Source organism: Bos indicus, chromosome 25 (genome assembly GCF_029378745.1).
Source record: "Bos indicus isolate NIAB-ARS_2022 breed Sahiwal x Tharparkar chromosome 25, NIAB-ARS_B.indTharparkar_mat_pri_1.0, whole genome shotgun sequence".
NCBI lineage: Eukaryota > Metazoa > Chordata > Mammalia > Artiodactyla > Bovidae > Bos > Bos indicus.
This window is the reverse complement of record NC_091784.1, coordinates 20,205,860-20,224,421: the sequence shown is the minus strand read 5'-3', so window position 1 is coordinate 20,224,421 and position 18,562 is coordinate 20,205,860. Positions and strand designations below refer to the sequence as shown.

The 18,562-nt window shown below is 38.4% G+C and overlaps 1 protein-coding gene across 2 annotated transcripts in view; it reads right to left on the bottom strand.

The window, feature by feature from the left end:
* Window positions 1-18,562, bottom strand: part of LOC109578124 (phospholipid-transporting ATPase ABCA3-like) — a 269,893-nt gene that overhangs the window by 214,379 nt on the left and 36,952 nt on the right. For both annotated transcript variants that reach the window (XM_019987123.2, XM_070779771.1), the window contains exons 4-5: window positions 9,412-9,539; window positions 5,666-5,786 (exon numbers count right to left, since the gene is read on the bottom strand). In XM_019987123.2, coding sequence (XP_019842682.2) covers window positions 5,666-5,786; window positions 9,412-9,539 — 249 coding nt within the window. The remainder of the gene's footprint in view (window positions 1-5,665; window positions 5,787-9,411; window positions 9,540-18,562) is intronic.

Genomic DNA, 18,562 nt, shown 5'->3' with positions numbered 1-18,562 from the left:
TACCAGATGGTCAATACCTCAATCAGATTAATTATATTCTTTGCAGCCAAAGATGGAGAAGTTCTATAGAGTCAGCAAAAGCAAGACCAGGAACTGACTATAGCTCAAATCATGAAATTCTTATTGCAAAATTCAGACTTAAATTGAAGAATGTAGGGAAAACCACTAGACCATTAGAGTATGACCTAAATGAAATCCCTTACAATTATACAGTGGAAGTGCAAATAGATTCAGGGGATTAGATCTGATAGAGTGCCTAAAGAACTATGGATAGAGGTTCATGATATTGTACAGGAGGTGGTGCCCTAATACCATCCCTAAGAAAAAGAAATGCAAAAAGGCAAAATGGTTGTCTGAGGAGGCCTTATGAATAGCTGAGAAAAAAAGAGAAGTAAAAGGCAAAGGAGAAAAGGAAAGATAAACCCATCTGAATGCAAAGTTCCAAAGAATAGCAAGGAGAGATAAGAAAACCTTCCTAAGTGATCAGTGCAAAGAAACAGAGGAAAAGAATAGAAAGGGAAAGACTAGAGATCTCTTCAAGAAAATTAGAGACACCAAGGAAACATTTCATGCAAAGATGGGCACAATAAAGGACAGAAATGGTATAGACATAAAAGAAGCAGAAGATATTAAGAAAAGGTGGCAAGAATACACAGAAGAAAACTATACAAAAAAGATCTTGACCCATATAAGCACAATGGTGTGATCACCTACCTAGAGCCAGACATCCTGGAATGTGAAGTCAAGTGGGATTTAGGAAGCATCACTACAAACAAAGCTAGTGGAGGTGATGGAATTCCTGTGGTATGTGTGTGTGTGTGTGTGTGTGTGTGTGTGTGTGTGTGTGTATACACCAGTGCCAAACAGGCTGAAGTTGAATGGTTCTATGATGACCTACAAGACCTTCTAGAACTAACACCAAAAAACGATGTCCTTTTCATCATAGGAGACTGGAATGTAAAAGTAGAAAAGAACTATATTTGAATAGTTGAGCTATTTCAAATCCTAAAAGATGGTGCTGTGAAAGTGCTACACTCAATATGCCAGCAAATTTGGAAGACGCAGCAAGGGCCACAGGACTGGAAAAGGTCAATTTTCATTCCAATCCCAAAGAAAGGCAATGCCAAAAAATGCTCAAACTACCACACAATTGCACCCATCTCACATGCTAGCAAAGTAATACTCAAAATTCTCCAAGTCAGGCTTCAACAGTAGGTGAACCATGAACTTCCAGAAGTTCAAGCTGGATTTAGAAAAGGCAGAGGAACCAGAGACCAAATTGCCAACATCCACTGGATCATCAAAAAAGCAAGAGAGTTCCACAAAAACATCTATTTCTGCTTTATTGACTATGTCAAAACCTTTGACTGTGTGGTTCACAACAAACTGTGGAAAATTCTTCAAGAGATGGGAATACCAGACCACTTTACCTGCCTCCAGAGAAATCTGTATTCAGTCAAGAAGCATTAGTTAGAACAGTACATGGAACAATAGACTGGTTCCAAATTGGGAAAGGAGTACGTGAAAGCTGTACATTGTCACCAGGCTTATTTAGCTTCTATGCAGAGTGAATCATGCAAAATGCCAGGCTGGATGAAGCAAAGCTGGAATCAAGATTGCCAGGAGAAATATTAATAATCTCAGATATGCAGATGACACCACCCTTATGGCAGAAACCAAAGATGAACTAAAGAGCCTCTTGATGAAAGTGAAAGAGGAGAATGAAAAAGCTGGCTTAAAACCCAGCATTCAAAAGATTAAGATCATGGCATCTGATCCCATCGCTTCATGGAAAATAGGTGGGGAAACAATGGAAACAATGACAGACTTTATTTTCTTGGGCTCTAAAATCACTGCAGATGGCAACAACAGCTATGAAATTAAAAGATGCTTGCTCCTTGGAAGAAAAGCTGTGACCAACCTAGACAGCATATTAAAAAGCAGAGACATTATTTTGCCAACAAAAGTTCATCTAGTCAAAGCTATGGTTTTTCCAGTAGTCATGTATGGATGTGAGAGTTGGACCATAAAGAAAGCTGAGTGCCAAAGAACTGATGCTTTTGAACTGTGTGTTGGAGAAGACTCCTGAGAGTCCATTGGACTGCAAGGAGATCAAACCAGTCAATCCTAAAGGAAGTAAGTCCTGAATATTCGTTGGAAGGACTGATGCTGAAGCTGAAGCCCCAGTATTTTGGCCACCTGATGTGAGGAACTGATTCATTTAAAAAGACCCTAATGCTGGGAAAGATTGAAGGCAGGAGGAGGAGACGATGGAGGATGAGACGGTTGAATGACATCATTGACTTTCTGGACATGAGTTTGAGCAAGCTCCAGGAGTTGGTGATGGACAGGAAGCCTGGCATGCTGCAAAAGCCCATGGGGTCACAAAGATTTGCACACGACTGAGCAACTGAACTGAAATGACCTATGATGGAATATTATTCAGCCTTGAAAAAGAATAAAATTCTGTTATATGTTATAAGATGGATAAGTCTTGAGGACATTATGCACAAAAATACAATTAATGCATGATTCCACTTAAATGAAGTATCTAGAGTAGTCAAAGTCATAGAAACATAAAATAGAATGGTGGTCTCCAAGGGCTGGAAGGAGGGGAAAATGAGGAGTTGTTGCTTAATTGGTGCAGGGTTTTATTTTTACAAGATTAAATAGTTCTGGAGATCTGCTACACAATAATATACCTTTGTTGTACACTTAAGAAAATGGATCTCATGTTTAATACTCTTATTACAATTTTTGTAAATATCACACTCAAATTTCACTGAACTAATTCTGATCATCTCTTCTACCACTTAGCTGATTTAACTGGTCCAGATCCTAATAGTTAATACCATAGATTTTCACTGTTGAAGGGGATTTAAAAGATCACTTACTCCAAATACTCATTTTTCACCTTAAGAAACTTGATCCAGAGTGTTTAAACTCATAAAGGTACTGACTAACAGAGTCTGAGAAAGAAACATCAAATCACTTGACTCCCAGTCACTATACTATAATGTCATTTACAAGGAGACTATCTCTTCATACCAGTTTTTAATATTAATTTGCTACACAGTATCATTCAATAGGTGAAATCTGTCTAAACTTTCTTTCTTTATAGTAGATTTTTTAAGGAAAGCCTCCCTTGAGGAATAGCATATATTTAAATGTTTTTATGGGACCAAAGCTTCTTTTTGGTTTTAAACTACTATTTTCCCACTAAGATCATGCACTTTTCAATTAACCTACTCTCACAACTATACTTAGGATGCCCGCATACTAATTTTAAAAAAGGCCACTATTGGTTAGAGAAATACTCAGTGTTTTTGATAAAAATGACAAGACACTACACAATCCCACCACTCTAACTTTCTTTATTTTTAGACAGCCATTCTAATTTTTATACAGACCATTATACATTTTCGTAATTCTATCCGTATGGTTCTGTATTTATCAGGTTTGATGATGATTATTTTTTATCACTACACAGTAGTCTGTCATACTGATATATCATCATGTTCTTGATAATGGTAAACTACACATAGCTTTTGTCTTCTGCTGAATAATTCAGTAAAGACAAATTCTCAGGATTGTTAGTTAATTCAAGTCCTCTATTTTGTGTTTGTTTGTTTGTTTTGGCGGGGTGGGTGCTTCCCTGATGGCTCAGATGGTAAAGCATCTGCCTGCAGTGCAGGAGACCCGGGTTTGATCCCTGGGTTGGGAAGATCCCCTGGAGAAGGAAATGGCAACCCACTCCAGTACTCTTGCCTGGAAAATTCCATGGACTGAGGAGCCTGGTAGGCTACAGTCCATGGGGTCACAAAGAGTCGGACACAACTGAGAGACTTCACATTCACTTTCTATTGTTTTTTTATCCCTAAAGTTAACCTATGTAATTTAAAAACAATTTAAAACTACCATTGCATAATGAAACATCATTCATCAAAATAACTGCCCCAAAATAATACAGGAACCATAAGCATGCAAATAGTGTTAGTAAATGAAGACATGTCTATGTCAGCACAGTGAACATTTACCAAAAACGACTAAATAAATTCATGCATATACATTGATAAAAGTTCAGGAAATGATCGAAGGTAATACAAAGATACTTTCCAAGTGTATCAGTTCAGTTCAGTTCAGTCACTCAGTCATATCCAACTCTGCGACCCCATGGACTGCGGCACGCCAGGCCTTCCTGTCCATCACCAACTCCCAGAGTTCAAACTCACGTCCATTGAGTCAGTGATGCCATCCAACCATCTCATTCTCTGTCCTCCCCTTCTCTTCCCGCCTTCAATCTTTCCCAGCATAAGTGTCATTTCAAATGAGTCAGTTCTTCCCATCAGGTGGCCAGAGTATTGGAGCTTAAGCTTCAGCATCAGTCCTTCCAATGAATATTCAGGACTGATTTCCTTTACTATGGACTGGTTTGATCTCTTTGCAGTCCAAGTGACTCTTAAGAGTCTTCTCCAACACCACAGTTCAAAAGCATCAATTCTTTGACGCTCAGCTTTCTTTATAATCCAACTCTCACATCCATACATGACCACTGGAAAAACAATAGCTTTGACTAGACAAACAGTTGTTGGCAAAGTAATGTCTCTGCTTTTCAATACGCTGTCTAGGTTGGTCATAACTTTTCTTCCAAGGAGTAAGCGTCTTTTAATTTCATGGCTGCAGTCACCATCTGCAGTGATTTTGGAGCCCAAGAAAATAAAGTCTGTCACTGTTTTTCACTGTTTCCCCATCTATTTGCCATCAAGTGATGGGACTGGATGCTATGATCTTAGTTTTCTGAATGTTGAGTTTTAAGCCAACTTTTTCACTCTCCTCTTTCACTTTCATCAAGAGGCTCTTTAGTTCCTCACTTTCTACCATAAGGGTGGTGTCATCTGCATATCTGAAGTTATTGATATTTGTCCCAGCAATCTTGATTCCAGCTTGTGGTTCTTCCAGCCCAGTGTTTCTCATGATGTACTCTGCATATAAGTTAAATAAGCACAGTGCCAATATACAGCCTTGATGTACTCCTTTCCCAATTTGGAACCAGTTTGTTGTTCCATGTCCAGTTCTAGCTGTTGCTTCTTGACCTGCATACAGGTTTTCCAAGAGGCAGGTAAGGTGGTCTGGTATTCTCATCTCTTTAAGAATTTTCCAGAGTTTGTTGTGATCCACACGGTCAAAGGCTTTGGCATAGTCAATAAAGTAGAAGTAGATGTTTTTCTGGAACTCTCTTGCTTTTTCAATGATCCAACAGATGTTGACAATTTGATCTCTGGTTCCTCTACCTTTTCTAAATCCAGGTTGAACTTCTGGAAGTTCATGGTTCACATACTGTTGAAGCCTGGCTTGGAGAATTTTAAGCATTATTTTACTAGCGTGTGAGATGAGTGCAATTGTGCGGTAGTTTGAGCATTCTTTGGCATTGCCTTTCTCTGGGATTGGAATGAAAACTGACCTTTTCCAGTCCTGTGGCCACTGTTGAGTTTTCCAAACATATAACGTTTTCTATATGCTTGTTTTACCATAAAAACTAAATTTAAAAAACTTGCTGTCACAATTCACAAAGAAACACATTTCTCACATGTTGAAAAAAACTGTTAAATGACTGCCAGACTGGACAACCAAAATAATAATTAAGTGTGCTTAAGGATATGCTCACCAGGACTTCCCCCTTCTGTGGAACTCGGGTTCCTGGGTCCTCGAGAGGGATTTACTGGAAAGAGAAGTTCTGTAAACCACGGAGTGTTTTTTATAGAATGGAAACGCAGACGATATTTTACCTAGAATGAACAATAATAGAAAACAAATATTTTAAGTCAATAAACATCAAAAAGCAAATACTAGCCATGAAAGGTACATAAAATACAAAGTTAAAAGTTGTATTTTGAGGACAAGTGAGCAATGTAGAATTCTAAATGAGGAGAAACGACAGTATCAGTGTCAACAGGGAACAAGTACAGGACTCACATCCTATAATCACAGTCATAATTTAAAATTGACTAAATTTACATGTTTCCTCTTTTATCTCCATGGCCTTTTGCATTTGAGTTTCAAAGACACAGTAGTGGTACCTTCTTTGATCATTATGAATGAATTTTCTACACGGAGAACTGACCTGCCTACTTCCCTGGTGGGAGAAAGAAATGGCAACCCACTTCAGCATTCTTGTCTGGGAAATCCCACAGGCAGAGATGTCTGGCAGGCTCCAGCCCATGGGGTCACAAAGAGGTGAACATGACTCAGTGATTAAACAACAATTTCTCTGGTGTCTTCCCTGGTAGCTCAGTGGTAAAGAATACACCTGCTAATGTAGGAGATGCAGGTATGATCCCTGGGTTGGAAGATCCCCTGGAGAAGGAAATTGCAACTCACTCCAGTATTCTTGTCTGGGAAATCCCATAGACAGAGGAGCCTTGTGGGCTATAGTCCATGGGGTCTTAAAAAGTCGGTCACCACTTAGCGACTAAATAACAGCAACAACTGGTGAAAATTCAGAAAGTTCTATTATTTCATTTCCCATCATGTTAGCCAAATACAGCAGGGCAAAAATATACCTCCCTCTTCAAAATAATGAGTGACACATAAGGAAAAACCCAGATGAAGAAGAGGAGGGATGATTACATTTAAATGCTGAATGTTGCCTATTTTAAGTATTAAATGAAAAAATAGTTATTCACTGTGTCTGAAGAGATAAGTAAACTAAAAGGGTAAATTATAGTAGAATCTGAGTAGCTTAACAAGACAAAAGATTACCGTCACCAACGATCAAGGAAGCAGAACAGAGAAAGGGAGAAGGAACAGGCACCTGCACTATGTCTAGGTAAAAATTCACATAATTCAGTCATTTATAAACAAAGTTTTAACTCGTTACAGCATGCTTAAATATCTTAGTACACAATCCTTGATCTCAGAGATCTCAAAAAGTGTTAAGGGAGCACAGAGGAGGGAAGAGGACACTTGCACTTACACCAAGAGTTTTCTACAATGGATGACAACTATCCAAAGAAAATGAAGGACCTCTAGAGAACACATTCCCTCTCAAAAAGAGGATAAAGTGACCAAAGGCAGAGGAGCAAGAGATAACATAGTACATGCAAAGAACTGCTACTGGTTCAATATTGCTATAACATAAATTTCAGAGAAAGAAGAGACAAAAATGGGGCTGGAAGGGTATTCAGAAACAGGTCACCGATGGCCTTGTATCCTGTGCAAAGAAACTTCTGTAGTCAATGGAGCACCCCTGATGTCTTTAACATAGCAGAGGAACCTGATCTTTTCTGTGTTCTTAATGAATTGTTGTGGTATCTATGTGAATAGAGTAACTTTTGCCTGGGAAATTCAGCTAACATATATAGTTCAGCTACATAAGAGCCACGGGTTGAGGAAAAAAGGAGTATAGTAGGTCTACATTATCCATGAAGTCAGGAAGCAGAGATAAGAAATTTTGTTTGGTAAAGTGTAGAAAAAGAGAACAGATATCTGGGAAAATAACCTGGTGGAAAAATTTTCAGGAATACATTTAAAATGCTAGACACAGAGAATCAACAACAAAAATGAAGTTTGCAACTGTACCAAAGTTACTTGATATTTGGGTCAGGGGATCCACATATACCAATGAAGTTATATAAGCACAAGCACTTTTTTTGAGGCAGTAATTAACATAAAGTAGACATATATGAAAAGAATAAAGTGAGTTTCTTCCCTTCTCCTGGCAAATACTTGCCTCTTAAATGCTGGATCTGGCTCTATGCACAGATACCATAGTTTGATCATTTGTCTCAACCCTACGTAGAACGTCTCTCTCTGGTAAAGAGGCACACCAAGTTACCAGGTTCAAAACACTCTACCTTGAGCAATGTTATGAGAGTCTTCTTCAGTGGCTGCAGGTGTCCTAATTCCGATGCAACCTGGCTAAGGCCTAAGAGCTGTTAGTAGAGACTTAGAAGAGAAATTAAGTAATTTATTCAAAAGAAAGAAGCCTTTCCTATTGGAATCTGCCAGTGTATGCGTGCATGCTAAGTAGCTTCAGTTGTGTCTGACTCTTTGTGGCCCAATGAACTGTAGTCCACCAGACTCCTCTGTCCATGGAATTCTCCAGGTAAGAATACTGGGGTGGGTTGCCATGTCCTCCTGCAGGGGATCTTCCCCACCCAGGGATCGAACCTGCAACTCCTGTGACTACTGCACTGCAGGCAGATTCTTCACCTCTGAGCCACTGGAAAGCCCTTGCCAGTGTATATGTATCTGCCTTTATTTTAAAGATCAAACTTAAAATATTTAAAGGACACGCAAATTAGCTAGTAGTGGCATTACAGAAGCTTCCATGGCCACCAGAGAGAGAATTAGAATTCTCAAAGTTAAAGCAATCACCTGTTTGGATATGTAGCAACAATATATTAAAGCATGATACCAAGTGCAAAAAAAAGAGGTATTTAGCAGGCAATTGTCCTAACAAGAGGGCAGAGAAACTCCTTCTAAAGCTCACAATCCCAGTAATTAAAGCTGCCACAGGCAAAAGATTTCCAGACACGAGTTGGGCTGCTTTTGCGTTTGTTTAATGTTCACATAGTAACAGCTTTATTATAAACTTGACTTTACATGCAAAGTCAGAATGGGAATTACACTTAAAATCAACACACTAAAAAGTTTAAATATCATATATAGGTACGTACTATCTGAAATTCCAGAGATATATAAACAGGTAACAGATATTGCTGCCCATATTTTTTATGTATCTATATTATTATTTTCTTAACCACAGTTTGCAGGACTGGAAACATCTACCTAGCCAGGTAGATTGGCAAAATAAATATCCTTACTAAAGTTCCTATTACTTCATTTTTCTGAATACAAGACCTTAAGAGTGGGTGAGAGTAGCTTAGTCATGTTCAACTCTTTGCGACCCCATGGACTATACAGTCCATGGAATTCTCAGGGCAGAATATTGGAGTGGGTTACCATGTCCTCCTCCAGGGGATCTTCCCAACCCAGGGATAGAACCCAGGTCTCCTGCATTGCAGGCAGATTCTTTACCAGCTGAGCCACCAGGGAAGCCCAAGAATAGTGGAGTGGGTAGCCTATCCCTTCTCCAGCAGATCTTCCAGACCCAGGGATCAAACAGGGGTCTCCTGCACTGCAGGCAGGTTCTTTACCAACTGAGCTACCAGGGAAGCCACAAGACCTTAAGGTCCAGTTTTATTCTTATCAGCATAATGTGATGACTAAAAGCATAGGTATTAAAATAAGTTGGAACTATTAATAGATTCAAATTCCTGCTCTTATATACAGCAGTTATTATCTTGAGCAAGTTATAATTTTTGCCGTTTATAAAATCATGATGTTACCTTCATTTCATTAAACCCCCGAAGCTTTGAAATATAAAGTCTTTAGATAAAACTTTCCTACCTTAAGTGGCAATCTGTCATTACTGTTTTTGAATTCATGATCAAATATTATAGCAGCCAGCACAAGAACAGACTGATTTTCATATTTAATATACTTTTCAAAATCTTCTTCTGAAGGAAAGCCTCGAACTGTACAGAGAAAAACAAGCATCATACAAATGCAAAATGTCTGATGATTATTCCTATCTTCCTATCATTACCATAAATACCGTAATCCTGCCATAGTATTATAAAATTTAGAACATTATTACTCAAATATTGCCATCACAGATGTCCTCATGAATATCTGGGGTACACAAAATTATTATGTATTATAAACTGTATATGATATTTTGAATAATGTTTAACCATTATAATAACTGTATATTAAGGTAAACTGGGACAGGAGAATTTTCTATTGTGTTTTGAAATCTAGTGATTTAAAGAAAAAAAGGTGAAGAGAAATGACATTTATTTCTGTGGGAAGTATGATATTTCAGAGACTAACCTTAAGTTGTAGAATAAAACTACATTTTCAATTATATTTCTCATTCACAAGTGAATCTGTATGAAATTTGGAAATACACTCTCACAAAGCCACTCATACTCAATCACACACATACAAGTAACTTAACTGACTGAAGAATTTTCATAGGAATTAAAAACCACAATCACTGCTAACCAAAATGATCATATGGATCACAGCCTTGGGTACAATGAAGCTATGAGCCATGCTGTGCATGGGCACCCAAGACGGATGGGTCATGGTGGAGAGTTCTGACAAAACATGGTCCCCTGAAGAAGGGAATGGCAAACTACTCCAGTTTCATTGCCTTGAAAACCCCATGAACAGTATGAAAAGGCAAAAAGTAATGATACTGGAAGATGATCCCCACAAGTTGGTAGGTGCCCAATATGCTACTGAGGAAGAGTGGAGAAATGGCTCCAGAAAGAATGAAGAAGCTGGGCCACAGTGGAAATGACTCTCAGTTGTGGATGTGGATGAAAGTAAGTCTGATGCTATAAACAACAATATTGCATAGGAACCTGGAATGTTAGGTCCATGAATCAAGGTAAATCAGATGTAGTCAAGGAAGAGATGGCAAGAGTGAACATCGACATTTTAGGAAATCAGTGGGGAAAAAAATGGACAGTAATCGATGAATTTAATTCAGATAATCATTATATCTAATTGTGGGCAAGAATCCCTTGGAAGAAAGAGAGTAGCTCTCACAGTCAACAAAAGAGGATGCAATCTCAGAAAGGATCATTCTATGATCTTGGTAAATTTTCGAGACAAACTTTTCAACCTCACAGTAATCCAAGTCTATGTCCTAACCAATAAAGCTGAAGAAGCTGAAGTTAAACAGTTCTATTAAGACCAACAAGATGTTCTAGAACTAACAAGAAAAAAAGATGTCCTTTCCCTCAAAGGAGACTGGAATACAAAGTAAGAAGTAAAGAGATACCTGGGTTAACAGGCAAGTTCGGCCTTGGAGTACAAAATTAAGCAGGGCAAAGGCTAACAGAGTTTTCTGAGATAACACACTGGTCATTGCAAACACTCTCTTCCAAAAACACAAGAGACAACTCTATGCATAGATGTCAAGAGATGGTCAAAACCGAAATCATATTGATTATATTCTTTGCACCAAATATGGAGAAAATTTATACAGTCATCAAAAACAAGACCTTGAGATGAATGTGGCTCAAATCATGGGCTCCTTACTGCAAAATTCAGGCTTAACTTGAAGAAAGTAGGGAAAAACATTAGGCCATTCAAGTATGACCTAAATCAAATCCCTTATGATTATACAGTGGAAGTGACAAATACATTCAAGGGATTAGGTCTGGTAGATAGAGTGCCTGAAGAACTATGGAAGGAGGTTCATAACATTGTACATGAGGTGGTGATCAAAACCATCCCAAAGAAGAAGAAATTCAAGAAGGCAAAGTGGTTGTCTGAGGAGGCCTTAAAAATAGCTGAGAAAAGAAGAAAATGAAAGGAGAGGAGAAAAAATATATATATGTAACTGAATGCAGTGTTGCAGAAAATAGCAAGGAGAGATAAGATAGCCTTCTTAATTGAACAATGTCAAGAAATAAAGGAAATCAACAGAACAGGAAAGACTAAAGTTCTCTTCGAGAAAACTGGAGATACCAAAGGAATATTTCATGCAAAGGTGGGCACAATAAAGGACATAAATGGCAAGGGCCTAAGAGAAGAAGAAGAATAGATTTGAGAAAAGTTGGCAAAAATACACAGAAGAACTATGTAAAAAAAAAAAGGTCTTAATGACCTGGAAAACCACAGTAGTGTGCTCACTCACCGAGAGTCAGACACCCTGGAGTGTGAAGTCAAGTGGGTCTTAGGAAGAATTACTATGAACAAGGATAGTGGAAGTTATAGAATTGCAGCTGAGCTATTTCAAATTCTAAAAGATGATGCAGATAAGTTCTGCACTCAATATGGCAGCAAATTTGGAAAACTCAGCAGTGGCCACAGGACTGAAAAAGGTCAGTTTTCATTCCAATCCCAAAGAAAGGCAATGCCAAAGAATGCTCAAACTACCATACAATAATGCTGACGTTACATGCTCACAAGGTAATGCTCAAAATCCTTCAAGCCAGAGAACTTCCAGATGTACAAGCTGGATTTAGAAAAGGAAGAGAAATCAGAGATCAAATTGCCATAATTCATTGGATAATAGAAAAAGCAAAGGAATTCTAGAAAAAAATCTACTTCTGCTTCACTGACTACACCAAAGCCTTTGACTGTGTGGATCACAACAAACTGGAAAGTTCTTACAGGGGTGGGAATACTGGACCACCTTACCTGCCTCCTGAGAAACCTGTGTGCAGGTCAAGAAGAAACAGAACCGAATATGAAATGATGGATTGGTTCAAAGTTGGGAAAGCAGTAAATCACGGCTATAGAATGTTACTCTGCTTATTTAACTTATGCAGAGTACATCATGCAAAATGTCAGGCTTGACGAAGCACAAGCTAGAATCAAGATTGCCAGGAGAAATATCAATAACCTCAGATATGCAGATGACACCACTCTTATGGCAGAAAGCGAAGAGGAACTATAGAGCTTCTTAATGAGGGTGAAAGAGGAGAGTGAAAAAGTTGACTTAAAACTCAGCATTCAAAGACTAAGATCATGGCATCTGATCCCATCACTTCATGGCAAATAGATGGGGAAACAGTGGAAACAGTGGCAGACTTTATTTTGGGGGGCTCCAAAATCACTGCAGATGGTGACTGCAGCCATGAAATTAAAAGACGCTTGCTCCTTGGAAGAAAAGCTATGACCAACCTAGACAGCATATTAAAAAGCAGAGACATTATTTTGCCAACAAAAGTTCATCTAGTCAAAGCTATGGTTTTTCCAATAGTCATGTATGGATGTGAGAGTTGGACCATCAAGAAAGCTAAGCATCAAAGAATTGATGCTTTTGAACTGTGATGTTGGAGAAGACTCATGAAAGTCCCTTGGACTGCAAGGAGATCAAAGCAGTCAGTCCTAAAGGGAATCAACCGTGACTATTCATTGGAAGGACTGATGCTGAAGCTCCAATACTTTGGTCACCTGATGGGAAGAACTGACTCATTGGAAAAGACTCTGATGCTGGGAAAGATTGAAGGCAGGAGGAGAAAGGGATGACAGAGGACAAGTTGGTTGGATGGCATCACTGACTCCATGGACATGAGTCTGAACAAACTCTGGGAGTTGGTGATAGAGAAGCCTGGTGTGCAGCAGTGCATGGGGTTACAAAGAGTCAGACATGACTGGCCTAATGAACTGACTGACATCATGCAAAATGCCAGGCTGGATGGATCACAAGCTGGAACCAAGATTGCTGGGAGAAATACCAACAGTTTCAGATATGCAGATGATACCACTCTAATGGCTGAAAGCAAAGAGGAACTAAAGCCTCCTGGGGAAGGTGAAAGAGGAGAGTGAAAAAGCTAGCTTAAAACTCAACATTCAAAAAACTACGATCTTGGCATCTGGTTCCATCACTTCGTGGCAAATAGGTGGGGAAAAAGATTAAGCAGTGATAGATTTTATTTTGGGGGGCTCCAAAATCACTGTGGATGGTGACTGCAACCATGAAATTAAAAGACACTTGCTCCTTGGAAGGAAAGCTATGAAAAACCTACACAGCGTATTAAAAAGCAGAGACATCACTTTGCTGAAAAATGACTACACACTGTCAAAGCTATGATTTTTCCAATAATCATGTGGGGATGTGAGAGTTGGAACATAGAGACTGTGTGCTGAAGAATTGATGATTTTGAACTGTAGTGCTGGAGAAGACTCTTGAGGGTCCCTAGGACTGAAAGGAGATCAAACCTAGTCAATCCTAAAGGAAATCAACCCTGGATTTTCATTGGAAGGACTGATGCTGAACCTGAAGCTCTAATACTTTGGCCCTTTAATGTGAAGTGCTGATTCACTGGAAAAGACCCTGATGCTGGAAAGACTGAGAGCAGGAGGAAAAGCGGACAACAGAGGATGATGTGGTTGGGTGGCATCACCACTTCAATGGACAGGAGTTCGAGCAAACTCAGGGAAACAGTGAAGGACAGGGAAGCCTGGAATGCTGCAGTCCATGGGGTTGCAAAGAGTCAGTGGCAACTTAGCAACTGAACAACATCAGTGTAAAAAAGATATTAAAGTCTTTGATAGCCTCTATATCAAGAAACATAAATAGCATATTAAGAAATAAGTTTTTAAAAATTTATATCCGTGTTCAAGGATTTAAAGAAAGCCACATTGTGAAAATGTAAAAATTGACATATAGAGCCAATGCAACTCTAATAAAATTCCAAATAGAATTTTTATGTAATGTTAGAAGCTGATTCTTAAATTTGTATAGAAATACAAGGCTGAGGAACAAGGTGAGACAGCTTCCCCTACAGGTTATCAGAACATGATAAAATTATAGTGATTAAGATAGAATCAGACTGACACTGGCTATACAAATAGACCAATAGAACTCATAAATACATTCATGAATATACAGAAAATTAATTTATGATAAAAGTGGAAATAAAGAGTAGTAGGTAAAGAGTGGTCTTTTCCATTAAAAAGTAAGAAGTCAAATGAATATACAAATGGGAACAAATGAAATCTCATATCATAAAAAAAAAAGTTCCTTATAAATTGTAGATATCTATGCAAAACAAAAAAATCCCCAAAATACCCATGTCAGGGAGGGTAAGTTTTCCAAACAGAACACAAAGAACAATAAACTCAAAGGAGAAGATTGATATATTAGGCTTTTTAAAATTAATTGCTATAAGGTGGCACCAGTGGTAAAGAACTGGCCTGCCAATGCAGGAGACATAAGCGATGTAGGTTTGATCTCTGGGTCAGAAAGATTCCCTGGAGGAGGGCATGGCAACCCAATCCAGTATTCACAGTCCAGTCCTAAATATTCACTGGAAGCACTGATGCTGAAGCTTAAACTCCAATACTTTGGCCACCTGATGCGAAGAACTGACTCATTGGAAAAGACTCTGATGCTGGGAAAGATTGAAGGCAGAAGGAGAAGGGGATGACAGAGGATGAGATGGTTTGATGGCATCACCTACTTGATGGACATGAGTTTGAACAAGCTCTGGGAGTTGGTGATGGACAGGAAAACCTGGAATGCTGCAGTCTATAGGATCACAAAGAGCTGGACAAGACTGGAGCAACTGAAGTAAACTGAACTGATTCTTTTCCATTATTGTATATCACAGTATACTGAATATATTTTCCTGAGCTGTGTGGTATGTCCTTATTCATTATACATTCTGTATATACTAGTTTGCATCTGCTAATCCCAAATTCCCAATCCTTCCATCCTCTACCCTCCTCCCCCTTGGCAATGACAAATCTCTTTTCTGTTTGTGAGTCTACTTGATTTCATAGACATATTTCTTTGTGTTGTTTTAGATTCCACGTGTTATAGCATATGGTATTGGTCTTTCTCTCTCTGACTTACTTCTCTTAGTATGATAAGGTCTAAGTTTACCCATGTTGCTCCAAATGACATTATTTCATTATTTTTTAAGACTGAGTAATTTTGCATTATATATGTATACATATAATGACATATGGATAATGGCATACATATACTATATATAATGTCTTATTATATATATATATGACATCTTCTTCACTCATACATGTGTCAATGAACATTTAGTTTGTTTCCTCTTGGTTACTGTAAATAGTGCTACAATGAACATATGGGTGCATGTGTCTTTTTGAATTATAGTTTTGTCTGGGTACATGCTACCAGGAGTGGAATTGCCTACTATGTGGAAACTCTGTTTTTAGTTTTTTCAGGAACCTCCATACTGTTTTCCATACTGGCTGAACCAATTTGCATTTCTACCAACAGTGTAAGAGTTTCTTTTTGTTCACAACCTCACCAATATTTGTTATTTGTAGACTATTAAATAATGTCCATTCTGACAATTGTGAGATGATAACTCATTACAGTTTTTATCTCCATTTCTCTAATAATTAGCAATGTTTTGAGCATCTTTTCATGGGTTTTAGGCCATTTGTATGTTTTCCTTGGAGAAATGTCTATTTAGATCTTCTCCCCATTTTTTTGATTGACTTTTGATTTTTTGTTGTTGAGTTGTATGAGCTATTAGTATGTTTTGGAAATTAAGGCTTTGTCAGTTACATTATTTGCAATCCTCCCAGCCTTTACATTTTGTTTATGATTTCCTTTGCTGTACAAAAGTGTATAAGTTTGATTAGCTTCCATTTGTTTATTTTTGCTTTTATTTTTATTGCCTTGGGAGGCTGACCTGAGAAAATATTGGTATACTTTATGTCATTTGCCTACATTCTCTTCTAGGTGTTTTATGGCGTCCTCTTACATTTAAGTTTTTAAGTCATTTTGAGTTATTTTTGTGCATGGTGTGAGGGTGTGTTGTAACTTCTTTGATTTACACGTGGCCGTCCAGATTTTCCAACACCACTTGCTGAAGACAATGTCTTTTCCTCGTTGTATATTCTATCTCCTTTGTCAAGGATTAATTGTCCATAGGTGTGTGAGTTTATTTTTCTCTATTCTGTTCCAGTGATTCAGTCTATGTTTTGGTGAATACCACGCTGTTTTCATTACTTTAGCTTTGCACTGTTGTCTGATGACTGGAAGGGTTATGCCTCCTGCTTTGTTCTTTTCCCTCAAGATTGCATTGGTAATTCTCAGTCTGTTATGTTTCCATGTAAATTTTAAAATAATTTGTTCTAGTTCTGTGGGTAATTTGATAAGGATCATATTAAATCCATAGATTGCTTTGGGTAGTATGCCCGTTTTAACAAGATTAATTCTTCCAATCCGAGAGTGTGGGATATCTTTCCCTTTCTTTGAATTATCTTCAGTTTCCTTTATTAATGTTTCATAGTTATCAGCATATAAATCTTTCATCTCCTTGGTCAGTATTTTTTATGTGATTTTAAGGGAATTGTTTATTTACATTTGCTTTTCCTAACTTCTTTGAGAATTTTTGCCTATGTAGTCATCAAATATAATATATTGGCCTGTAATTTTCTTTTATGCTAGTGTCTTTATCAGGTTTTGCTATCAGGGTGATGGTGTCTTCACAGAATGTCTTTGGAAGCATTCCTTCTTCTTCAATCTTTTGGAAGAGTTCAAGAATGATTGGTATAAGTACTTCTTTGTGTCTGGTAGAATTCTCCTGAAAGACATCCGATCCCTGACTTTTGTTTGGAGGGAAGTTTTTTTTAAGAGTACTATTTTACTTCTAGAGATTGATCTGTTGAATTTATCAACTTTTTTTATTGATTTCTTTTTGGTGGGTTGTATGTTTCTTAAAAGTTGTCCATTTCTTCTAGGTTGTAAAATTTGTTTGTTGTATAATCGCTCATAAAATTCTCTTATGGTTTTTTGTAATTCTGTGGCATCAGTTGTGATTTCTCCTCTTTCATTTCTTATTTTGTTTATTTGGGTCTTTTCTCTTTCCTTCTTGATGAGCCTGGACAGAGGTTTGTCAACTTTGTTTACTCTTCAAAGAACCAGCTCTTGATTTTACTGTTTTTTTAATCTCTATTTTATTTCTTTCCTCTCTAATTTTATTATCTCCTTCCTTCTGCTGACTTTATGTTTTATTTGTTCTTTTTCTTTTTAATGTGATGGCAATCCTACTTAAATTTTTTTTTTATTTTTAAACTTTACAGTGTTGTATTGGTTTTGCCAAATAGCGAAATGAATCCGCCACAGGTATACATGTGTTCCCCATCCTGAACCCTCCTCCCTCCTCCCTCCCCATACCGTCCCTCTGGGTCGTCCCAGTGCACCAGCCCCAAGCATCCAGTATCATGCATCGAACCTGGGCTGGCAACTCGTTTCATACATGATCTTTTAATTAGGAGTGGTTCCTCTGCCTCTTCATTTTACTTATACTTCTCTTGCTCAATGAGTTTAGGAGAAACAATTATTTACTGTGGTTTTAGAGGGCTATTTTTGTGTAGGAGTCCCTCTGCATAACCTGTGTGGATTTAACCATTTTTGGTGTGAGAATTATTTTTTAGTGTAGCTGTCTGCCACCTCTTTCTTCAGTGTGTGCTGGCCATTATCCTCCTAATAGAAAGTGTGACTGGCATTGCGGTGACTAGAGCCTACACTGGTTACTGATCAGGTTATCTTCTTTTACTCTGTGGTTGTCACTGCCCTGTCAAGGCTGGTTCTGTTCCCTAGTTGCTGGAGTAGAAGCCCCCAGATTCATTTCTGAGCTGTTTCTGCAGTATGAGGTATGCTGGATTAGGGCTCTCCCACGAGGATAGAACCACTGAGTATTCTGCCAGGGCTGTTCACTGGATGAGTATACTCTGTTGTGCCACCTGTCACCCATTATGTGGGCTCACAAAGTGCACTGTTTCTGGCACTGCCCTTGGCCCCATATCAATCTTGGGGATGCTGGCAATCAGCCCTGGTGTCCCTCACGTGTTGTTTTCACAAGGCCATCAATGCAGATACGCTGAAGGCAGGTTCTAAGACTGCAGTAGTCATGCACCTAGACCTGCTTATGAGAGCTATGCAGCCAGCCCAGACTCTATCCTGACCCTGCCCTGCTATGTATGTGCCCACAAATACACAGCTGCTAAGGCCAGACCTGTTCTCTCCATAGGA